General features: G+C 32.9%; 2 protein-coding genes across 2 annotated transcripts; one reads left to right on the top strand and one right to left on the bottom strand.

The window, feature by feature from the left end:
• Positions 1-23,351: 23,351 nt before the first annotated feature.
• On the top strand, positions 23,352-26,571 carry Polr1D (RNA polymerases I and III subunit AC2 l(2)37Cg). The gene is made up of 3 exons (XM_089703833.1): positions 23,352-23,541; positions 23,714-23,814; positions 24,169-26,571. Exons 1-3 carry the CDS (start codon positions 23,527-23,529, stop codon positions 24,353-24,355), a joined length of 303 nt encoding a protein of 100 aa, XP_089559959.1. The 5' UTR covers positions 23,352-23,526; the 3' UTR covers positions 24,356-26,571.
• RpS2 (ribosomal protein S2) lies at positions 25,198-26,661 on the bottom strand. The gene is made up of 3 exons (XM_089703832.1): positions 26,534-26,661; positions 25,691-26,210; positions 25,198-25,492 (listed from the first exon to the last, which is right to left on the bottom strand). Exons 2-3 carry the CDS (start codon positions 26,207-26,209, stop codon positions 25,226-25,228), a joined length of 786 nt encoding a protein of 261 aa, XP_089559958.1. The 5' UTR covers position 26,210; positions 26,534-26,661; the 3' UTR covers positions 25,198-25,225.
• Positions 26,662-26,770: the final 109 nt, after the last annotated feature.

The raw sequence follows: 26,770 nt of genomic DNA on the forward strand, positions 1-26,770 counted from the left end.
CTCAGCTAAACCCACCGGATCCCTCTGAGAAAACCACATTGTTATTTAAATTATCACCCGTATTGGATAAACAGAAATTGCGAGATTTCCATTTAAGCGATTTAATTGCTTCTACTCGCTAATGGTGAAGGAAATTATAGCTAAATCATTAAGGGTTTATAGATAGGGATTTAAAGTATGGTTTGCTTACTTCTAAGTATCATAGCTTTATAACTTAATTAATTAGAACGAAGATATCTCAGTTTATGGGCTGTCGACCAACAAGTTATGTGTAGGCTTGGAATAATCTGTAAAACCACGTAAAACTTAAAGAATCACACCATTGTTATGTGCTATACCTACATATAAAAGTTTTTAACACCGACATTGATTCATTGTTCCGAACACAAAAACAAACACACAAAAAAGAACTATAATAAAGTTCACAATTCACTATTTACTTAATAAAGGCTATTCAAATAAGACGTCAGATGACCCCATTGAGAAGTAGGCAAGACGGTTTGGATTGCAAGCGGGAATCCGTTCGAGTTGGAACGGAGCAAATAGTTCGAATAGAACTAAGACAAACAATGTGAACTGATTCCCCTTCTACCTGATTTTATGTTTTAATAGCTAACTTGGATATTGATAAGTGATAAATTCATAAGTGTAAAAATAACTGGAACTCTAGGTATTTTAAATAGACTTTTAACTAAACAATTGTAAGTCCTAGTTTAACAGAAAATTCTTCTTTCTTTACCGAATATTAGGTATATAATCGAACTATCAACTGCAAAGAAAACTGTATGTTTTTTATATATTTAAAAGATGAAATTTAAATGATCGTATTCAAATTTGTTAAAGGTTTTTTGGGTTTCAATAACAATATATAAAACGACATAACTTATATCTCCCTCGGGAAAGGACTTCCATTTCTCTCTGCCAGTCACTTTCCCAAAATTTATCGATATCGATATGTATCTGTTCCAATTCTTAGTTTTTTCACAATATAGCGATACCTACATTTGTGAGCATTTGAATATGTCCCAGCTGCATATTAAAAATTTTAAGATTTTTTTATAAATAAGGAAAATGTTATGATAATGATAATGTAATGTAATGTATATAATGATAATTGTTAATCGGTGGAAAATTAGAAAAAAAATCATTCAAGATTAACATTCAGAACAAATCTGAATATAACATTAGCTGTTTGCGAATAGAAAGGTGATAAATATAACAATATGTAGAGATAAAATTAAATTCTCCGATGCAGCTGTCTGCATCTGCAGCATACTCTTATGAACAGAATAAACTCCAACATTCCGTAATGAAATTTACAACCCTTTTGAAAACTTATAATATAAATTCAATAAAGTTGTTGAAGTAGAATTTATGACTAAGCGAAGTGAAGAAATGAAGACCGCAATTTAGCTCAGACGCTCCGAGTTAAGAACAGCTATAATAAAACTTTAAACACGTATGAAGTTTCCCATTTATTGCTTACGTGCGTAGCTTGTTTACGAGGCAAGATGGTCTTCAACATATAAACATAAGGTTTAGAAGCCTGTAGTTATATGCTAAGTTGTGTTATCACGCCATAGAGGGCAAACGTTATGGGTGATATCTTCGGAAGTTCCGAGAAATCTTTGTTTATTATTTTACTTTATCGTTACTTACGTTTTACGGCCTCGGATAGAATATGCCTCTATATACAGCTTACAGGGAGGGTGGTTGGATTTACGAAGAAATAGTTTGTAACAAAGTGATAGGCTAGTTTATGATACAGTTTTACAAACGATACGCAGACTAACTATGTAATTAAAACCTTTAAAACATTAAAAATTTATTCCCTACACAGAAAAGTAGAAGACGTGTCAATAAAATAGGTTGTGTATTTGTGTAAACATATTATGTGCGGATTCTCAAAAAAGCTCTCTTCAAATTTTAAAATTAACATACTTTTAGTAGATGTAAAAAGTCCTTAATTTAACAAGCAGGTACCTAAGTAAAGTAAGCCATTTTGTCAAATAAGATGCAGGTTAAAGTACTACGGATCATCAAATCTCGTCACTCAGCCTCTCAATAGTAAAGTGAGTGCACGTTACGCTTGTTCATTTAAAGCATCCTTTCTTCAAGACCTCGTAAATCATGGACGTGTTACCTTGCCTTATTTCTTTACTTGAAAACCAAGACACAAAGGTTATTTTATGTAGTACCACAGACTAATAATAATATACTACGTATACAAGTAGTACGCACGTAACCATCTCTAGGTAGGTCGAGCCGCGACCGGGAAGTATAGGTACGTATAGGTATTTAATTTGAAATAATTAAAGTTAAAGTATATAAATAGTGAGAACAGAAACTTGGTTATTAATTTACAAACTGATAATATTCAAACAAAAAAAAATATTTTGACTCTACGACATACTGTTTTAGAAGGACCTATTCGTCGACATAATTCTAATAATATGTGTGATATTATGTCGATAAAAGGTGTCGTTTAGAAGATATTCAGCAGTTATTAGATCTATTTTTACGATCTCAATATACTATAGGAATGCCAAAATCTTTTCAGAAATAATTTTATAACACTTTAGTCTATTTTAGACATTTAACTCATATTATTGTACTTAAAAGATAGAGGTATCCGGCTTTTTATTTCACACTCGCTATTGCTCATGAAAACTGTAGGTAGACAAAATCAATACTGCATCTTATGAATCCGCTCTCGCCTCCATCCATTCATCCATTATTAAGTCTTGGTTTATTAAATGGTCTGAAATTTTGCCTCAGAGAAAATTCAGCCCGCTTATTAAAAATGAAGCGCTGGTGTGTAAACATTATAAACTTAGAAATACAAATTTATAAATAGAATTTCAACCTTTTGCATATCTTATATTTAAAATTATAAATGTGCAAGTCATAAAATATTATATATAACATACAAACGCATTCGAATGTTAATTATTCCATACAAAAAAAATAGTTTTAAAAGAATAACAAATTTTATAGGAAAACTCCATTCATATTTAACTTTTTAAGTTCCTAATTAAATTGTAGAGCGTCTATTGTTTTTAACTGATTGTTTTTTTCTGTCTTATTTGTAATTATTTGTAATTTTAACTGAAAGATAAGCAAACAGAATGTCATAATCAGAAGTTGTGAAACTGGCAGTTGATAATGCAGATGACACAAGCATATTGCAAATAATTTGATACAAACATATGGAAGATGTATGTATAGTTTTATTTCGAAAGACATTGCATTGGAATCTTGTCAATTTAATATACCTACTTGCACACACAGCTATTAGAAACTAGACCTTATCGAAATCTCATAGGTAGTAATATATGAAATAAGTTTTCTAGGGTACAGCTGTATCAAGCAAGCGTTCCATTATTAAATACAAGTTTCATATTACCCGCCCGTAATAGTTTCATATGTGAGCACACAAAGTGCCATTAAAACCTAACCAAACTTTTCGATGGAAATACTAACAATGTAACTGCAATCGTGTAGAAATAGCTTTTGTGTAGACAGTTACGAGATTGTCTAACCACGGTTGGTAAACTTCAGTTTTAATAGCCAATGTTAACTTGAACTATAAGTCGACATGAGATCGAGTCAAAATCTATTTTCAGTTCAATTTACCATCTTGTTCAGTTTTAACGAGCGTGGGTGGATTGCAATGCACTTTTGTGAATTCAACTCAATTGTCTCTACAAAAGCTAGTTTTCTCCAGTAATTTGGTTCAAGTTAACGTTCAAGTATATTACACCCTTACAAGTTTATTTAAAATATATTTTAGAGACAATAATAAACATTTTTATTTTCTTATACACTCCTGTGCGAAGTACGAGCCGCCGAGGTGCGACAATTATAATAATATTAAACTAAAAGTACAAACCCATAAAATAACCTAAAACACATTGCCACTAAGAAAATGATATCAAAGTAAGACATCAGAACTTCTGAACTAACTTGAAATATGAATACTTTATAAGCTTCGTTAAGCGAGATTACATTTCAGGGTGGAATTTTGTGACATAAATTCGGTTAGCATCAGTATTTTACTGGATTTTCATACTTGTCGTTCCAGCTCGTTTCTATCACATGAATGCCATTGCTTCAGCATGGTTTACCACCGACCACTTATTATTAGGAGTATACTATAGGTAGTAGGTGATATGTACTATACAAAATATTTAATACATGTGTTATATTTTGTATTCGTATAATTTTAGGCAAATTCATATACTTACACTGATTTTATGATACATATTATTATGATATGGATAACAACTTTAACTAATCATAATCATAATCATTTATTCACCATAAATACAAAATTAAATACATAGAAATAATTATCTTAATTAATTAAACATAAAAATACAAGGATATCATAATAGGACCTGATGATTAAAAAGATAATATGACCTGCAGACCTACACTAAGACAGCTTGTATCGTAGGCCTGCAACCCTTCCTGATAACACAATAAGGTAAGTGGTACTCATTATATATCAGGTATTAAAAATTATCTAATATTATCAATCAAAAATTATTTATACATAAAGATAAGACATTATTTACTTATACATATTAAGATTAAATTTACATTTTTATTTATTAATTTATAAACTAAATGAAATCTGCGCCTATATTAACGCCTTTATTTATAAGTGTGTAACTATGTGTGAACCTGTGTGTGTGTGTGTGAGCGCGCGTGCATGTGTGTGTGTGTGTGTGTGTGTGTGTGCGTGTGTGCGTGTGTGTGTACGATTTGTGGCAAGACAGAGAAAATAACATGGATCAGACTATAACTTTAAGCATTTTCTCAATAGCTTCATAATCACACTCAATCAACCAGTTTCTAATGGCACTGTTGGCATCTCTTATGGACATCGAAGGCAGAGCTACAATATCTTTGGCCATTCTATTGTATACAAGAGGTCCAAGAAATGCTTGCTGGCGTTGAGCAAGTTTAGTGCTTGTTTTGGGCTTAGAGAAGACTTTATCTTTCCTTCTTTTACCTATATATACTTGGTCTTTGCTATGTTCAGGGAAAGCTTATTATTCTGAAGCCAAGTAATTACTTGTTTTAATCCCTCCTCAGCATTTGACTGAGCCTCCTGCCAACTGTTCCCAGTGAATATTAGAGCTGTATCGTCAGCATAGGAGAAGATTTTACCTTGCTTCAAGGAGATACTAAAGAGGTCATTTACGTAGACCAAAAAGAGACTCGGGCCGAGTACACTGCCTTGAGGTACACCATAGCTAACTTCCCGTTTTTCACTTATATAGTCACCAATTTTAGTTTTTTGTTTCCTGTTTGTCAGATAATCTTTTAGTAGAGACAGTGCATTCTCCCTGATACCTACTTTCTCTAGTTTATCCACAAGGGCGGGTATGGAAACCGTATCGAATGCCTTTGCTAAATCAAGAAAAACTCCAACTACTTTTTTTCGTTTGTCCAAATTATCAACAATGTATTCTGAGATATTGGATACCGCATTTTCAGTTGATCGGCCCTCCCTAAAACCATATTGCGATGAAGATAGAATTTGGTATTTTTCGAGAAAACTCATTAGTCGTTTGTTTATTACTTTTTCAAGCACTTTGGATAACACCGGGAGAATAGAGATGGGTCTGTAGTTTTCGACACTATCGCTGCACCCACCCTTATGAATAGGAACAATTATAGAAGTTTTAAAAGCATCAGGGAAAATCCCTGTCGTGAGACTTCGGTTGCAAATGTGAGTTATGACGGGCACAAGCACAGTAGCCGAGCTCTTAATGATTTCTGCTGTGATACCATCATATCCCGCTGCACAATCACTCTTTAGATTTTTAATTATGCCAAGTATTTCGTCTGGGTCTGTTTCTAACATGACAATGGAATTAGTTTGTGAAAGAGTATGGTTTATTTTAGTTGACATAGCTGGGGCTTTAATCTTCTCAGCTAGTGTCTTTCCCACGCTAACAAAGTAATCGTTTATAAAGTTGATAGAACTAGTTGGATTATCCTTTACTTTAATTAGGCCCACATTTTTATTTTCATCTCTTTCAGTATTAGTGACTTTTTTTATTGCCTGCCATGTTTTTTTGATGTTGTTTTGATGTTTTAGAAGTTCAGCTTTGTAATAATCTCTTTTCAAGTTTTTTAATAATTTCGTACAAAAGTTTCTATAACGTAGGTAAGTAATCCTTAGAATTTGGTTATTAGGAACGTCTTTCAGTCTTATGTGCATGTTGTCTCGAGTCTTTATACAACGGAGAATTCCAGGTGTAATCCACGGTTTTAGTATTCGTTGCTTACCTGATATCTTAAAGGTCTTAGAACAATATTTCATGAGGTTAATTAAAAAATTCTAATCCTAACTAAGTAGATATTTGAAAACTACGGTCGAAAGTAAATTTTAAATATTATACCCATCTAATAGACTTATTGTTATTGAAAGCCTACGTGACTTATAATAAGAGAAAAATAATTTCTAATGCAATAAACTTATATTAATGTCACCAAATTTATGACCAAATATTTATAGATTCAATAATAACTAACATCACCAAAATTCTGTACACCCGTAAATACTAAAAAGCTGATACACACGCTGTATGCATAAACTGCAAGTGCAGGCAATTTATGACAGTCATTATTCTCGGAGTGGTTTTCAACTGGGCCAGTACATCGGTATCTAACGGCAGAGTGTAGCTACGTAAACTACTGTTATTTCAACATTTATACTATCATTTTACAGGAGGACCTTTTACTCTAATGGGTGTTAAACTCAGTTTGTTGCAGGTTTTGGTTACAGAATTAGCGAGCATTATAAAAAGACGATCGGTTGTAGCTCATGGGTATAGACCCCCAGTTCAATTTAACGGCAGTTTGACTTAAATATAAGAATGCAAGCATTAAGTTTTATGAATTACGTGACCATTGCTCAAATCGATTAGAGGTAAACCGTGAAAGAAATGTGCGACCATATATTATACTATACCAACCCACAATTTTGAATGGTCAACAGTCAACACATATACAATGTGTACAGTGGAATCAAATATCGGCTGAAGATAATGATGATCGATCTCTCCTGCATACTGAAGCCAAATTTCAATTGATATAGTAGCCGCAAATGAACAACTCATATTGTCATAAATGGTTTATAAATCTTTTGTCCGTAAAATATTCCCTTGAGATGAGACAATTCCATTTCATCCTGGTTTAATGCAAGACATTTCTGCATTAAGGAAATCACCCAGAATGGTACAGCGTCGGTTGTCTACGTATTTTTTATTCCCGCAAGAAATCTTTCTTCAAAATCTAATTTATTTTATACGGAACGCGTAACGGAATAAAATTTAAAAGTTTCTTATTACTTTAATCTTTTAACAATAAAATATTCGTTTTAAAGAATTCTATGATTTTGTATAATGTATTTAAGCTTGTTAGTAATGATGTCTTATTAATTTTATTATTATTTAGTACTAGCGGTCCGCCCCGGCTTCGCCCGTGGTACATATTTACGTTTTCTCTACATAAAAACCATCCTCGTACTTCAAGGAATATAATAAAAAAAGAATTATTGAAATCGGTTCAGCCGTTCTCGAGTTATGCGCTTACCAACACATTTTGCGATTCATTTTTATATATAAGACTAGCGGCCCGCCCCGGCTTCGCCCGTGGTACATATTTACGCTTTCTCTACGTAAGAACCATCCTCGTACTTCAAGGAATATAATAAAAAAAGAATTAACGAAATCGGTTCAGCCGTTCTCAAGTTATGCGCTTACCAACACATTTTGCGATTCATTTTTATATTATAGATTTTATGGTATGATGAACAAAAACAACAATAGTTTTATGCAAAGTAAAAGCGACAAACATTTTGATATTCACCCAAACAAACTTTCAGGCTCATATTAGATTATTGGAAAATTTTGAAATGAAATTCACGCAGACCCCAATTATGGTTTAAAATCTGCGTCCAAATAAATGAACATAAAACTAACAAGACAAAATTTAATATAGAAAACTTTCCACAAGATCCTAATTTAGTAAAAAACATTTCATTACTTACCTGATTTCAAGATTCGCCAGACGGAATCAACATTATGCAAACGCTCTCAATAAATTAAATAAAAGTTCAAAAGTAATTTAAACTTGCCTTTCCAGGTGTTGCTGAGATAGCAAGTTAGAACAAACCCATTGTATAAATGTTCTTTCTTTTTATTTTACATCGAAGCTGTAATCATTGGTGTAATCTTTTACATTTCACTTTTTGTGTTTCGTTCAAATTATTCTTAGGATAAAAGAGAAGTCGGAAGGATTTTTAAACAGATTTCGAAATAGCTTTGGTTTATTGTTATTTTACACAACAAACCATTTCTTTCAATCAAGATGTCCATATAAATCAGATGAAGTATGTATGATTATTTTTCGTAAATTATATCCAAACTTTCTGATTATAATTAATTTAAGTACCCTAATAAATAAAGTATCTACCACAGAACAGTTATACACATTCTAAAGTAAATATTAACGTAAATGTTACTAGTTTTCATTTGCATTAAGCAAAGTGTTCACGTTCATTGTATTTAAAATATTCCAAGTTCCAACGTTACCGTTTATACATATTTCAAATATTCCAACATTACCGTTGTTGAATCCCTTCTGAAAATAAGTTAATTAAAATGATGATACATGTAGCTCTACGTCTTCAATATAGTTTTAATTTCAGATTTAAATGCTAGGTTAGGTACTATTATATTATTAGGTACTATTACTTATTTTTAACGTATTCTGCTAAAATTTAGAAAAAATATTCTTTACACTTCATTCACATATACGGTATACAATATTGTAAATGTACGGAATCATACTAGCATGAATATAAATGATATTATCCTAATTCATTTAAGAATACTGTCGTCACGTAGACTATGATATGTATTCCCAAACAAATTTACATAAGGAAAATATGTATGGGTGGAAAAATTGAATTTCCCTCCGTGCCAACTCATACTAAACAGAAATGATTTTTTCCCTACTATCCAGGTCTCGAGGGATTTTCCGCACAATCTCATAATAGTTTTACATAATCGTATTTCTTGTCACATAAAATTGAATGAAAGTGACGCTATTGCTTTACCTTTTTTGAATTCCTTTTTCTTCTAGCCCTTGATAAAATCATTTTTTATCCCCGCAGTTCATAGCACAACTTTTTAACTAATAAACTAAAAATTTCTAATAACAAGTTAGAGAACTATTAAAATTAATTTTGTTAATTTGACATTGATAACTGGCAAGGGCACTATATAAGAATATGTGCAGTACGACTAGCACGCAAGCACCATTACCTATATCAGTACCTATATTGAGCCTATAAACAAACAGGGCCGGGCTACCAGTCGTTAATACAAACAAAGCCTGTATGAGACTAGTGAAATACCTCTTAAAACCTTCAATATATCATTTGATATATAATCGATATGGCTATTGATAAAATAAACGTATAACTATGCCACAGAATACTTAATAGCAGCTAGTGCTAACTATATCTACAATTAGTAAAACATATCCTCTAAATAAATGATATTGATAATTGATTTTTGATTCCTTTTTTAATGTTTATTTAAAATTTTCTAAATCTAGTCGAATCGAATGTATATTGACGCACTTTAAAATTAATATTACGGTCAATTTAAATAAATATTATTACAATCTTTATGTTTTCAAACAAATAAAAACGCTGACAAACTAGGTCCCTGAATCCGTTATAGAAAATAAATTTCATGGAAGCCTACAAAGCTTTTAAGGTTATTAACAATCTATCCTTACTTCAGTTAACGTGGCGCGTTTCCCTTCATTTGACATCGAGATTTTCATCAACAAATACTTTTTCATTTAACCTTAATCACAACTTCCAATATTTGGAATCTCAAGCATCAATCTTTTTGCCTTACTAAGGAAATGATGAATTACTAAAGAAAGAGTCCATTCGTTGAAAAATATTGGATAACAGGAATCTTTGATTTTCTTTTTAATCTTGCAACAAAAAGAACATAATCAGGTTCATATTTATTTAAGCCTAATGGATATGAAATACGGATCTCATGGACTACGAAGAATGGCTTATTCCACATCCCATTACCAAGATGTGCGGAAAGTAAATAAGTTCGCGCTTTTCTTGGCGTAAATTCGATGTAGTTACTGTCATATAGAGAGGCAATTTCTTGAAAATTTAAAAGGTATTTTACAGTACATCTTGTTCGAAATTCGAATATTATTGAAAGAAAGATACTTTAACTTTAACAGAATACTACCTGTGTACCTATACCTAGGATACATTCGAAAAATATAAACCTATATTATATATTTTCCTTTTTTGTAATAATGTCCCCTTCACTATTCAATCCTATAGACAATAGGTATATTAGGTATAATGCTATAATCGGAATAGTACCTACAGCTACTAATATAATAAAATGATTGAATACAGTCGTAAAAGAAAGAAATCACCGCACGGTATCTACCAATTATTAAACTCAAGTTGACCTGTAACTTGAAGCAATAACATATTACTGCTATGGGTAGTACAAAGGAAATTCATAATTAATAAAATGCAAAACAAACAAGCCGACCAGTTCATCATAATTATGCAATCCGATAGGGTTCATGTAACCAAACACTGAATAATGGAAATTTAGATTCAGGCAGTCCGCAAACAGTGGAGCCGTGTAAACGGATAAATGGGTGCTGATGTTGAAGCGCTCTAAATCCGACAAATTAAAAAATAACATTATATCAGTGGCCTGCTGATGCGGAATTTTAGACAGGAATTTTTTTCTGTTACAATTTTGTGAAATATAAGATCAGGAACAAAGCCTCAATTTACTTTCTAGAAAGGGAAAAATTTTTTTTTTTTTTTTGGCTTTAACATTATTTAACCTTAGGAAAGCTACTACGATACATAAATACGATATATAAAACAGACCTTATTATTATTTATCGTTTTAGTAATAATACTTATTTAAAATAGCCACTATATTTTTAAGATACAATTTGAATTCAAAACCTAGCAACCCGCCATTTTTGTAGGTTTTCAGATAAATTAATTAAAACCAAATAGAATCCTTTTTTCGTAATTACGGTTTGATTACCATTACTAAAAAAAATTATATTTCATACCAGTATAATATTTAAATTCAGTTTAATGTGTGGTTTTAATAATAATAATAAAAAAACGCCGTACATTTGCAAAGAAATAAAAGTAACACAACTTAGTAAGTGTCGAGCAAAGCGATACGAAACTGCAGCCATTTATTAGTTAAGCTGAAACTAAGAGCTTTGATATGTAAGTTTTAATAACCGTAATGTATACTAGTACGTGTTGAGAATCCGGAGTTTAAACCATATCACTTGAATATAATTTCCTTGCATTTGCTAACTTTGGTACAGTTTGTACCTACGTGGATTCGTTTAGTTAGTCTTACTCTTGGGGAGTGCGGTCTAACTCCGTTACTATAACTGTCTACTGATATTATTTTGTTAAATTGAAGAACCTGATTATTTAATGACTACTATAGAATGTTGTTCTGTTTATTTGTATAAAATTTTACCTACAAGTAGTATCACGTACAAACATAACATACTTCTCTGATCTTTCAGATTTCCGAAGGTTATGCAAAATTGCTTATTCTTCCTTGTTATTTAAAATCACAAATATGGTCTTACTTATCGTGTCGTTTTTAAATAATGTATTGAAATTTGTTTTATCAAAACTCAAACATTTTTATTCTGTATATTATTATTCATCTCACATAATTGTTATGAAAATATAATATACTAGCTGCTCCGCGCGGTTTCACCCCCGTGGCTCCACTCCTGTTGCCCGTAGCGTGATGAAATATAGCCTATAACCTTCCTCGATAAATGGGCTATCTAACACCGAAAGAATTTTTCAAATCGGACCAGTAGTTTCCGAGATTAGTGCGTTCAAACAAACAAACAAACAAACAAACTCTTCAGCTTTATAATATTAGTATAGATTTCTTTCAATTCTTATAAATAGTGACCCACTTAAAAATTCTTAAAACTCGATCTTTGGTTTATACCATTGACCCGTTATCGTATCGGATTAAATATCATAAAAATACTCAAATTGTGTTTGCGAACTTGCTAAGTTACATTAAAACTTTTGGATACATTTCGCCAAAGTTTTGTAAGGTCGAGTAGGCGAGGGCGTGAGAAGTCAGGATCCAATTAAAGTTGGGCCAACTTCGTCAATACTGTCCGATTTGGACCGGTCAAAATTACTTTATAATAACTTCTAGTGTGGATCAAAACTATCTTTTCTACAATATAATATATTTTCTTTGGATCTCACAATATTTCTCCATTGAGAATATTTCTCTATCAATTATATTTTATACCAGTAAAGTATTATGGAACAAAGAATTCCGGATATTCCCCTGACAGTCTAACCCTAGATATATATGAGGAGGTACCGTATCCTTTTTTCTATAAGAAACAATTCAATACAATACCAATACAACTGAGACTAACTTAAAGATATCGAATCGTTTCTTTCACGCTTCCAAAAGTTTAATTTTGTAGTTCTAAAAATATAATATATCTAAGTACCTAATTAATATTAAAACTTTTAGGTGTGCCAAGAGCCAATATTTAATGCGAAACTGCTGTAATGTTGATCGACAATCGACTTATAATTAAGGAAAGGCTTTGAATAATTTCTATTTAAATTCCCCATAAAGTTAAACACGGAGGGCTTGGAAATTATGTCGAAAGATAGAGGAGTTTTGTTAAGTTTTAATCGCTGTTGGCAATCTCGACTTCAGTGGAAATTAATATTATAAAGGAAACTTCTACCTAGATTGAATAAATAATCAGATACTCTTATATATTTTAATTTATCTTATAAATATTAATTGCCATGTCAATTATAAAAAAATACCTAGTATCTACATTCGAAACAGATTAAAGCCATACCTATCAATTTCATTCGTTTACGAATATTTTTATGTATAAGCTTAAAATTTTTTACCATAAATGTAAGTATGTACATAACTAATAAAAGATCAGCCAGAAAGTGATAAAAACATTTATTTCCCTGTTTCTAAATAAACAGCGAGTAGCAACCTCAATATCGATAAACCCGGAAACCTATCTTGTATCCGCTACGAAATGTTAGCAATTTGAGATATTGGTAGGTACGTTTTCTTACATTATTGTTTGTTGAAAATACAACAAAAAGACAATACCTATACATGGTATACCTACATGGTTACATCACACTACAATAAAATTATTAATAAACAGCGTTAAGAAAAATAAAACATAAAAAGCAATCAACGAGATGTAAATAGCAGCAGAGTGTCAAATTATCCTTGACTTAAAGAGACTGAAGCATTAACTGATGACTCACTTTATGAAATATGAAGTATTTTTTCAATGTTCCAATTATACTGGATATGACGCTAAGAGCAATAGGGAAGGACAGTTTTCTGGTATTTATAAGCACATAATATTATTTCTACAACACGAGGATACATCGTTTATTGATCCTTTTGAGGGAATTCTAAATCGTATCGATACTGCTTACCCCTTTTATCAACCATCTAGTTAAATACAAAAGAAATTGAAAATGCCTCTCTGATTTCTTCGATTGTCATATTTCCCAAACCTTAATGTAACATAGAAGAGCAACCATGGCACACGTATATTTAAACAAATTGCGAGAAGCCACACACATCACGCAATAAGAATACTGCTCCCATATCATACAAATATAAATGATGAAGCTCCTGAATTTGTGTTGCCAACCGTACAAAGGTGACAAGCGGCGTCTTTACGTATAGATACACTTTCATTAGAGCCTCACCGACTGTAATAACACATGCCTCCCCCATATTAAAATTGCTAGGTTTGGCGCTAAACCGCAGAGTCGTTTTAATAATGACGTCTCTTCGTACGTTTAAATACCTTTTCATCCTTAAAATGTTAGCTTTTATTTTAAAGCTGTTGCCTGTTGGTAACTCGTAGTCCTTTGTTTATTTAGCGTGCAATGGCCTTTCACCTATAAGGGATTTAAAACACGCTGCTAAAAATTAAAATATGAATATTTCAAATGTAGCGATAGTATTTTTATTGCTAAGCCTTTATTCAAATTTTTCAATAGGATTTGGTTGAATTTGAAAGGGAAATGCACAGTAAATTTATTCTATTCGTCAATATTCATTTAATCACTAGTTTTTAATACTTTTACTTTTATTCACATTTTGACAATTTCTTTACCCTGAAAATAATTGTGATTATTTTTCCGACCAATTTATTTTATCGACCAATAGAATTGCACCATTCGACGTCACGTGGTACAACCTACGTCAAACTGACAGGTTCAATTCAATTGTGAAATTATTGGCCGACATTTGGGACGGAAAAATAATCTCCCGAATACCACACGAGCTTCAAAATTATCTGGCATTTCCCTCAAGGTTCCCTGCAAACAAATAAAGTCGTCAAGTTTTTCAGGAAAAATCACTCGCGCTTCGCGCTCGTGATTTTTTAACCTTGACTAAAAACTTGACTCCTTCATTTGTTTGCAACGAACCTATCGGAAAATACCCGATAATTTTGAAGCTCTTGTGGTATTATAAGTGATTATTTTTCCGACCCAAATATCGACCAATAGAATTGCACCATTCGACGTCACGTGGTACAACCTACATGGTATTTGAGGGTATTATACTGATAATTTTTTGAAAATTTTATCTGGTAGTTGACGTCAAACTGACAGGTTGAATTCAATTTTGAAATTATTGGCCGACATTTGGGACGGAAAAATAATCCCCCGAATACCACACGAGCTTCAAAATTATCTGGCATTTCCCTCAAGGTTCCCTGCAAACAAATAAAGTCGACAAGTTTTTCAGAAATTTTAAAAACTTGACTCCTTCATTTGTTTGCAACGAACCTATCGGAAAATACCCGATAATTTTGAAGCTCTTGTGGTATTATAAGTGAGAAAATAACATTACCTACCGAACACGAACATTTACAAATGAGAATCATAACCAAAACTAAATCAATAGTTGCCTGTTAATAAATTATAATTATTCCAAAAAATAATGAAGTGTAAATCCAGATCCATCTAGATTAATAAAAGTTTCATCAAACAGTAGCCGAAGGGCCACAGACCAAATATAACTTGTTACTGAACTATTAAGTACTACCGGGAATCGCCGGACGCCGACCCCGGACCCACGCTTGTATTATATATACTACTACTCATCCTTTTTTTTTATAGTGGAGAATGCATTTAGGCATACCCAGAGCACTCGGGGGAAGAGCCCTGGGTTATGTCGGACTCACCCAGCTGAGTGCAAGGTCCTACCGACTAAACTCCACTGTGTTCCGCCGTGCCGCTTTATTGACGGGGCCGCGGGTATTCGGTAGAACCGCGTCCGCAGACACTACTACTCATTTTAGATTTTAATATAGCATAAGTACCACTACCACAATTAAAGGTGCAACCAATATCAATAACCAATTCTTGAAACAAATTTAATATAAATTACTTATACTATCTTTAATGAGCGTAATCAAACATCGTGCCATGTAATCATGTAAGTATGTCACCCCTTGGTCACCCCTATTTTATCAACTATATTGTCTCCAAAAAAATAAAAAATACAGATACTTAATAAAACACTGAAGTCTGAACACAGCTTATAAAGAAACGTATAGGTATTGTTCCCGTATTACAAAATGATAAAAAGTAATAATATATCGCGTTACGCTAGGCTTTTTAGTATAATAAATCCACTCGCATTATGAATTCTGACATAAAATATTATCTCCATCTGTCTTATACGATATCCTATGAGAGAAATACTTTTTATGAATGTTTTATATGAATCTGTAACAATGTTGGTAAAATCGTTTATTATTTCTAGGAATACGTTTCTAAGATATTGAATGTTTTTTGGATCAAAATATCAGTATGACTACTACCTACATTTTATATTCTCTATTACGTACAAAATAAATAAGACAATGTTACTTACACAGGTTACTTACTTATAAATAATACGGCGCAGCGGTCCCCCCGGCTTCGCCCGGAATATTGTAATACGGATTTCACTCCATAAGAGCCATCCTCGTACTTCAAGGAAAATTATAAAAAAAAAAATTAACGAAATCCGTTCAGCCATTCTCGAGCACATATTTTGGTGATTCATTTTTATTATATTATACACATGATTATACAGATTTTAATCACATGCTATTAGGTACCTGCACCAATTTAATTAATTAGAAAAATGTTTCTATTAAATAAAACGACAGCCATATTTTATTCATGAAGATAAACGCGATTTGCAAATCTACTGCTCCTAATTTATGAAAGGCACCACAAATTTCGAAATTTATAAAATATGAACCCAAATTCCGTCGGTGATGTTAAATGAAATTTAAACTTTGTTACAATGAAAATTGTTCCCACGCTCATTTAATAAAGTTGCCGAATGTTCATTTAAATCGAGACATTAATCTCTCTTTTTATGGGGCAAATTGTTGTTGCAGCGAAGCCTTAATTTATATCGATTAAAGTCGATTCATTTTATTTTACTTACCTATATTAATTAAATACTTTCAGGAGTTAAATGGATTAACAGAATAATGACAGCAGAATATAATAATATAAGAGCCCACGACGGCCAGACTTTCCTTTCTTTCGGAAAGTTGAAAGTTTCTCTGTATATATCTCCGATACAGATAAGAACGACTAGCGATTATCAAGTCTGGGTTGTGGTTACTTTGGCAGGAAACAGGTAGTAAGGTTGTATAAAATTGTACCTAACTTTCATTATAGTTTAAAAGCTAAATTTTATATATGTTACTTGGGGACCTATAAAAAGATATTACCTTAAGAGCCAGACAGTTTTCATGGTTCTTACATCTAGCCAGACACATTTAAAAAATAACTAACATATCATCAAATTCACATAACTACCTAAAAGCGTAACAAATATGAAATAACCCACTAAAAACATTAGTTAACTACAATTATTAAAAAAATAAAAGTATAATATATAAGTAATAAAGTTATTACTTATCTTTTACTTAGACTTATGTTGATGGAATTTCACGTATCCCGATGACTTTTTTATTGTGTCATCGAGATACGTGAAATTCCATCAACATAAGCCCCCGTAAAAGATAAGTAATAACTTTATTACTTATATATTATACTTTTATTTTTTTAATAATTATAGTTAACTAATGTTTTAGTGGGTTATTTCATATTTGTTACGCTTTTAGGTAGTTATGTGAATTTGATGATATGTTAGTTATTTTTTAAATGTGTCTGGCTAGATGTAAGAACCATGAAAACTGTCTGGCTCTTAAGGTAATATCTTTTTATGGGTCCCCAAGTAACATATATAAAATTTAGCTTTTAAACTATAATGAAAGTTAGGTACTATTTTATACACCTTTACTACCTGTTTCCTGCCAAAGTAACCACAACCCAAACTTGATAGTCGCTGGTCGTTCTTATCTGTATAGGAGACATATACAGAGAAACTTTCAACTTTCTGAAAGAAAGGAAAGTCTGGCCGTCGTGGGCTCTTGATCTATAAGTATATTTCCTTTTTCTTTATGTCGCTTTAGTGTACCTACTCGTATAGTAATTATAATATAGAGTAATCATATTGCTTTACACATAATATGGTTTCGCAATTTGGGGATTCACATTAATTAAGGCTAATTCAACTAGGGAATTGGAAAACACATAAAAAACTATACAAGAATGTAGTTAATTATTGTCTTCGATAAGTCTTCGATACATACCAACATTTTCTTTTTTTCATAAATTTTTACAGAAGTTGTTTATAGTGATTCCTAAAAATTTTGTATAATGAGAGTAATTTGTCTCTGAGAAAGATATACATAAAATCCGAACTTGATGGGGCTGAAATAAAGAGTGGTTGGTTTGGTTTTACCCAAGTTTTACCATTAAAAAAAGATTAAAAAATTAAATTGAATGAAAGGAATTTGAATCTCATTCTTTCAGTTCATTCAATAATTTCACTTTGGTTTATTATATATCTGTCATAGTCATAAATAATGGAAATAGGTAGGTACCCCGTAGGCAAGGTAGGTACGTAAAGTTTTACGAGATAATTAACTTGTTAAAAATAATCGACCATTAAAACGGTCTAAACTCAGAAACATTTGTCACGTTTTCTTTATGCGCAATAAAGTGAAATACCAATTTAACGATTCGGCTAATTAAGACTTTTAAGACTTAGAAATTAAGGGATAAGGTTACTTCAACGCATTTTTTTTTATTTCTATGTAAACTTAAAAATAATAATTTACTGAAAACGGTATCTTTAAGAAATCATTATTGCAGAGAACTGAATTCGCCTAATTCAAATTAAATGAAAATGATCCATTTGAACAGCATTATTTTTCGTGATAAAGGCACGATCAGAAATACAAACAATCCAAAGATATTTAAACAGAGTTTTTCCGAAAATGGTCATGTTCTTAACCATTATTGGGATTTGTGAAATAATATTCCACTTTCTAAATGTATTTGTTCCATTGTCTGCGTAACTCAAGCGCGGATCCAGGGGGGGGGTCACGGGGTCATGACCCCCCCCTGGGCTAGGTGATAGGTCCACGACCTAAGTGGACCACTAATTTAATATAAACTTTTTTAAATTAAAAAAATAATACTGTTCAATATGATGTTTTTATTGAATTTTGAGAAATAAAAGTAATATAGAACAATGAAATCAATTACAAACGGTAACGGAAGAGAATATAACAAAAATTATAGAAAAAGTTTATTAGGGTCGACCTGTGGTCGTAATTTAAGGACAAAATATAACAGGATTTCCGATTTAAAAAAAAAACTATAACTGCGGAATAAAATGTAATGGTAAAGTTGTAAATATGTAATTAATTTTTTTTCTACAACTTTTGCTATTACACTTTTCACACAAAACCTCAAATATCGAAATATCCCAGTTCGTGGATAAGACATAAAATAGCAAAAATTTTTTTAAATGAACAATAGAAAATACAGTCAAATTACAACAAAAAATCGGCCAAGTGCGCGTCGGACTCGCGCACCGAAGACTCCGAGCAAACATATTTTTTCATTAAGTTGTATCTTACAATTATTTTGTTTAAAGGATTTTTTTCTTTATCTGTGGTTTTGCTTTTAACCAAATTTCAAGACTGTGTTCACGGAACGGGAAGTACCTTGTAGGTTTTGATTGATGATTCCCTTGCAAGTAGTTGCGAATTACAGAATATGCGGCTCTAATTGCTTTTTCTTCAGATTGCGTTGACATAGAATTTGAATTAAATAACAGATTTAAGTTATTATAGACTTGAGTTCTGATGTGAATATCAATTAAATACATGTAGACGTTCATGAGTAAAGGGATTGTAAGTTTAAAATAATTAAAAAAATATATTTTTATTTAATTTAATTAAATAATTAGGGTTTTCGCAGTTATTACTACATCTGTGCTATAACACGATACTTTTTACTCAATTTCAAGACTGTGTTTACGGGACAGGGTGCTCCCTGCAGGTATTGATTCCCTTGCTAATGTCGAAATCCTACGGTCTACGGTCCCTTGATGCTGTGAAAAATTCAAACGTTTTAGCCAACGCAATCAAAAGATGCAGCTGTAATTGCTGAAATTTTTCGACACTCCCTAAGAAATCAAAACCTACAGGGTAGTTCCCGAGTACACAGAGTCATGAAATTTAGTACAATCAAACGTCTTATAACGCAGACTAGCTTACCGCCCGCGGCTTCGCCCGCTTTCTCTAAAACCTTATAAATTATATACTATTCCTCTTGAATCACTCTATCTTTAAAAAAACTGCATCGAAATTCGTTGTGTAGTTTTAAAGATTAAATCATACATAGGCACAGAGACAACGACTTTGTTTACTAATTGCGAAAATTTATAAAAAAATATTTAAAAAAAATTTTAACTTACAACCCTGTTACTCATGAACGCTGACATGTATTCACTTGATATTCATACCAAAAACTCAAGTCTATAATCCTTTACGCAGTACGCTATAATAAAATCAAACTTCTATGTCAACGAATCAGAAGATACAGCCGTAAATGCCGAAAAATTTCGCAAATTTCGACATTCGCAAGGGAATCAAAACTCAAAACCTACAGGGTACTTTCCGTAAACTCAGAATCTTGAAATTCGGTACAAAGCCACATCTTATAGTACAGATACAGGAATAATTGCAAAAAATATATATTTTTCAAGTTTGTCTGCCTGTCAAGACCCTTTTTCTCAGGAACGCGTGGAGGTATCAATCTGAAATTCATACCGAATACTCAAATCTACGGTTCCTTATAGCTGTGAAAAAATCAAACTTATAAGCCAACCCATTCAAAAGATACAGCCGTTAATGCCGTAAATTATCGCAAATTTCGACATTATCGCAAGGGAATCAAAATCTATAGGTATTGTACTACTTCCTGTGAACACAGAGTTCTGAAATTTGGTTAAAAGCAATGTCAGCACAGATGGAGGAAAAATTGCTAAAACATACATTTCATGCTTATCAACATTCGCAAGTGTTGCCAGGAATCTAAACCTACAGGGTAGGTACTTCCCGTGAACACAGAATCTTGATATTTAATCTTTATTTAATATAAACTTACGTCTTATAGCACAGATAAAGGAAAAATCGCAAAAAGCATAAATTTAATATTAAAACATATAAAAATGTTTGTATGGAACTCTTGGTTCGCCAATCCGACTCGCACTTGACCATTTTTTTTAATCTACGTATCAATTAAATTACCAAAATATAGCTTTTGAAAATTGACCACGTCTATGTGACCCCCCCCTGGCACTAAAGCTGGATCCGCCCTTGGCGTAACTGTCATAACAATAAAAGAGCTCCATAAATTTACTTTCAATATGAAACCCAACAATTTTCATATTGTAACAAAACTTTTCGGCATGGCTTTGTGGCTTTTAGTTCCCCTCTAAAGTCTGAAAATAATGTGAGCGCCGAGCGGTGAATATGGTTGCATATTATAGTTATCTATTAAAGAACCATGTTTAATTTGTATATTTAATGGTACACTTTATTTAAAACTAGCGGTCCGCCCCGGCTTCGCCCGTGGTACTTACGTTTTCTCTACATAAAAACCATCCTCGTACTTCAAGGAATATAATAAAAAAAGAATTATGGAAATCGGTTCAGCCGTTCTCGAGTTATGCGCTTACCAACACATTTTGCGATTCATTTTTATATATAAGAAGAATAACGTATAGAACTTTTCTATATTGTTCAATCACGAGGTACTGTAAGTAAAAACTTACAAATTTTATAGTTTCTTCAAATATTGAGCATGTCCTATAACATGACAGGCTATATTATATCCATACTAATACTAATATATTATAAATGCGAAAGTAACTCTGTCTGTCTGTCTGTTACTCAATCACGCCTTAACTACTGAACCAATTTGCATGAAATTTGGTATAGAGATATTTTATTACTCGAGATAGGACATTTTACCCCGGGAAATAGGATAGGTTTTATCCCGGAAATCCCACGAGAACGGGAACTATGCGGGTTTTTCTTTGACTGCACGGGCGAAGCCGCGGGTGGAAAGCTAGTCTATTTATAAGTTAGTAAACAATTAGTAAAGATATTCGCAATGCTATAAGGTGTGTACATTATGAACAAAGTACCTACGTACCTACCTAATATAAATTTAAAATAGCACCTGCACTCTATCGGGATCTTTACACACACAATCTTATACTTAGTATTTATTCAAAGTAAATATTCGTTGTTGACTGTACGCAAACTAATAGGTTTATTCTGAAAACGTACGCATACGTTCGTATCATATTACGTGTACAACGGATGGGTAGAGTGACATTTAGGTGTGGTTTAGCGTCGAGTGAGCTTAGTCGACTTAATAAAAGCGTCTACCTTCCATAATAGTGTTTATGTACACCGTTTAACTTTTACGATTTACGCCCCCAGTCGCCTGACGTATACGGATTTAGTGTGATCCAGGGTTATAATAAAACAATTGCAAGAGATATACCTACGCTAAATAATTGCCTAATAAGTCTATTTTGTAAAATGTATTACTTATGACTTCTTATTGGAAGTAACTGTCTAATAAGAGATAGTTGGAATACTACTTAGTGCATTTAGTCTGCTCATCTACGATTAACAAGCAACAAATAATAGATTAAAAATAATGTCAGAGAGAAAACTGATAAAAGCTGACGAGTGGAGGGTGAGTAGACGATAGAAACACCACCTAACTACACCTTAGAAATACCAAGATAATAAAAGCAACACAAAAAATCGTGATAATACTTGGTTGATACCTTTTGATGCGTCCCTAACATTCATAGATATCTATTTTATTGACAAAATAATATTGTTCAATATTTATAATAATATAATATATCCCTCATGGATGTATTTTACTTATTAAAAGCAACCTTTGTCAATGGGTGTCCTTTAATTTACTCTCGAAATAACTTTACTAAACAGAATACGATTTAAGCCCTTATCTAAATTAATGGACTTTCCTTTGTACAACTTCACAATAGGCTTTTCCATAGTTTATAGACATTATTAAAAGTGTTAATTATAGGTATATTTAAAATATTAGTATATAAGTAAAAGTCTAAGTACTGTAGTGACAATTTTTCCAAATAATATTATGCTAACCTAAGATGCTAATTATATAAAAGTGCGCTGGAGGGTCCTTAGACGCGTGAATCACGTTTCGGAGGGCCTTTCGGCGCGCGCCCTTCGGCCGGTTGGTACTGGGGTCGAGAGTTTGGGGAACGCCGATGATGGAACGGGGAACAATCAATCATCGGCGAACGGGTGGCGTGAGCTCGTGTACAGCTTGCGCCGCCCCGGGGTGGGCATTTGGTGGAGGGCCTGGAAACGGGCAACTGATGGGCGGGACATGCGGAAGATTGCAAATGTGTACCCGCATCCCGTCTAAAGCAGCGCGTTGGTACACGGTGGGGTACACGGTAAGAGTCCGACATAACCCATGGCTCCTTCCCCGGGGGCCGTGGGTATCTTTGGAAGATTTCCCCACTATAAAAAAAAGTATATTATGTCACGTTAATTTATAACATAAACAATTATTTAAAATAATAAATAAAACCGAATAGAACTTGAAAAACTCTAATTCAACAACAGGGAGAAAAAAAAATCTCTTGGCGTGAATGTGCACCATAATTGATGGGCTTGTTGATGGGTGTCACTGGGTGTCACATGGCAGCTGACAGTTCCCGCTGCCATTTGACAATTAACAAGTCAAAAATTGTAAACAGAAACATTGTCTTCTAAAAAACGACTCGGCACATTAATTATTTTGTACTAGTGAAATTTTAATCTTAAACTTACCCATTCCAAAGTTAAACCAAATAAGTCCTAATTTGTATTAAAATGAAAATATCTGAGGTAAATACAAGTGAACTAAATTATAACCTATTTCACTAAAGTATTTAATAAAATTTAACGAATGCCTGATAAATATAACACGATGTATTTTATTAAAATATACTACGATATTACAATGAACTATATTGCAAAATTATCCTCAATATGCCAATTGATATAACTTTTTTTGCAGCTTCCAGGTGATGAAAACTCTGACTTAACCTGTCGGACGTACGTTATACAGAATGAAAGTCACACCCTAGGAAATGCCTTAAAATGTATCATAAATAGATAGTAAGTACACATTTGAATCAAGATAGTAAGGAATTTTTGATGGATTAAAAAATGAATAAATAGATCAATAGACTTGTTTAGAACCGTTCAAAAACACTTTGTAGAACTCGTGAACATTGTAATATTTATAAGTGAAGATCTGACAACTTATTAATTGAGTAACTATGAACCTTGGGTCTTGGCCACCACCTCTCGTTACTTACTCAATCACTTGTTACTTGTCAACACTAATAATTTATTTATTAAGAAAATTAAAATATCATTTTCTTAAGTTTTGAGAACTTGTTTAATGTCATGAAATATTATGACCGTAATATTATATTATAAAAAATTAATTTTTATGGTCTTTTGCAGTGAAGATGTTCAATTCTGTGGGTACACATTACCTCACCCGGCAGAATCGAAAATTCATTTTAGGATACAGGCACATGAAACACCAGCTTTAGAAGTATTAAAAAGAGGACTACAAGATCTTCAGAAAGTTTGTGATCATACATTAAATGTATTTGAAAAAGAAGTAAAGGAATTTACAAAAGTTTAGCGGCCCGATCGGGCGATTTAATTCATACTTTGTAGGTTCGCTTACCGAGAGTGGATAACAATACAATTATCTCATTAGTACCTTTTTGAAGCATGTAATTTTTGTTTTTACTTAATTATTCCTCAAGTTATTCTATCACATAAAAAGGAAAATCAGTATGTATAGCTTAAAATGAAATGTTGAATACAAAAAAAAAAACATTAAAAGACATATTATAAAACAAGACTATCAATCCCTAGTGGCCTGTGGCAGTCTATTACCTGGCCTAGGTACTGTAACTTACAGTTGGTGAATTTTCGATAGTTAGTTACCTATCGTTTTATTTATTCATAAAAGATAGGTTGAAGTCCCGTGTCCCCAAGTGGGGTAAGGGGCATTACATATCTATACTAATATTATAAAGAGGAAAGGTTTGTATGTATGTATGGTTTTCACTTTTCACGCATAAACTACTGGACCGATTTTGATGAAATTTGGCACAGATAATCTCTAGACCTTGAGAAAGAACATCTACACCTTTTATTGCGAAATAATATGTACCACGGGCGAAGCCGGGGCGGACCTCTAGTATGATATAATATACCGCTATATAATATACATTTTTGTTTTTAATAATGAAAGACTATGAAATAGCAAAGCTAGAACAGAATTTATTCTATCTAGATCAGATAATATACTTTAATTTATAGCTTTGTAGAAAGTGTAAAATTTAATAAAATATCATGAAGTCTGTATCTAGTTCCTTGTTTAACTTTTGCTACATAATAAGTATAAATAAATTTTGTATCAATTGAAATGATTGTTTATTCATTTATGATTATTGATAAAATAAAACAAAATAATTTAATCAAAGTGGTTGTATTTCATATTTTAGACTTTGAATTCAGAGTAGGGTGACTTGGTCAATGGGATGTCCCTCCACAAGTCGGGGGTCAAGTAGGCATAGGTCTTAGCAATGGCAGCGTATGTAGCCTTCGCGAAGTTTCCAAGTGTGCCAGTTGAGCCTCTTGCAGATGTGTAGCAGTCCTCAACACCAGCCATTTGAAGTAACTTCTTAGGGACTGGCGCAGACACAATACCAGTACCACGGGGAGCAGGGATCAGCCTTACAGTGACTGAACCACACTTGCCAGTGACCTAAAATTCAAATGCAGTTATTAATATTTGAACAAAGAATTTGTTGTTATTAATAATGTTGTAGGAGATCAGACGCATTAAAGCTTCATCGGACTGGCCTCAAGTGGATACCACGAATGAAATGATTGATTAGTTTCATCATAAAAGGTTAAACTACTGTATATTTAACAATATCAATAAATTTAAATAAATCTTTACCTTGCATGGGACAGTGTGAGGCTTTCCGATCTTGTTACCCCAGTATCCTCTGCGAACAGGGAGTACGGAGAGCTTGGCAAGGATGATAGCACCACGGATGGCGGTCGCTACTTCCTTGCTGCACTTAACTCCGAGACCAATGTGCCCATTGTTGTCTCCGATAGCCACAAAGGCCTTGAAACGGGTACGCTGACCGGCACGGGTTTGTTTCTGGACGGGCATGATCTTCAGCACTTCATCGTTGAGTGAAGTTCCTATGAAGAAATCGATGATTTCGAATTCTTTAATGGGCAAGGAGAACAGGTAGATGCTCTCCAGTTTGTCGATCTTTCCTTCGCGCACGAGGCGTCCAAGTTTGGTCACTGGAACCCATTCCTTCTGGTCTTCCTTGCCGCGTCCACGGCCGCGACCGCGACCACGTCCACGACCACGAAGACCACCACGGCCTCTATCACCCCCACGAGAACCAAATCCACCGCGGAAACCGCCACGTCCACCGGCTGGAGCTGCGTCCGCCATTCTGTAAACGATACTAAAATATTAATACAACGAATTTCGTAACACCTTCTGATCAATTAAATAATAAAATCAGACGCGTTAAGGCCATCACCGTGTAAACACTATGGTAGATACCACGAATGAATTTGATTTTTATTTCTCATCATTGAACCACGTCAACCACGTGGTTTATAGGTTAAATTACAAAAAAGAAACATTCTCACTATAGAGATAATAGTTTAAAACAATTTACACGATATTCAGCTTATAATTTAGTTAAAATCACATTTTTAATTTTAAACTGTTATGAATTTCATTAAATTAAAAGAAAAATTGTTCACTTACGTAGAGCCGTGAGCTAAATAAGACGGTCAAATTCAAAATGGCAGAGACCGCGAGACAAAGCCAGACGCCAATCGGCTATTGACCTGTTTCGTTCATTTCATTCACTCACATTCCACAGATTATGAAGCGGCCAGCGGGCTAGATGTTTCTGCCCACCACGGCTGCTCACTTTTTTCATTCTATCGACTTCTCAATTTTGACTGTATTTTTTGGTGATTTTTTGGCTATCTCTAAAGG

This window comes from Colias philodice, chromosome 15 (assembly GCF_061535455.1).
Source record: "Colias philodice isolate Cphi_HAF_F1 chromosome 15, ilColPhil1 Martin Lab GWU primary, whole genome shotgun sequence".
In the NCBI taxonomy this organism is placed as follows: domain Eukaryota; kingdom Metazoa; phylum Arthropoda; class Insecta; order Lepidoptera; family Pieridae; genus Colias; species Colias philodice.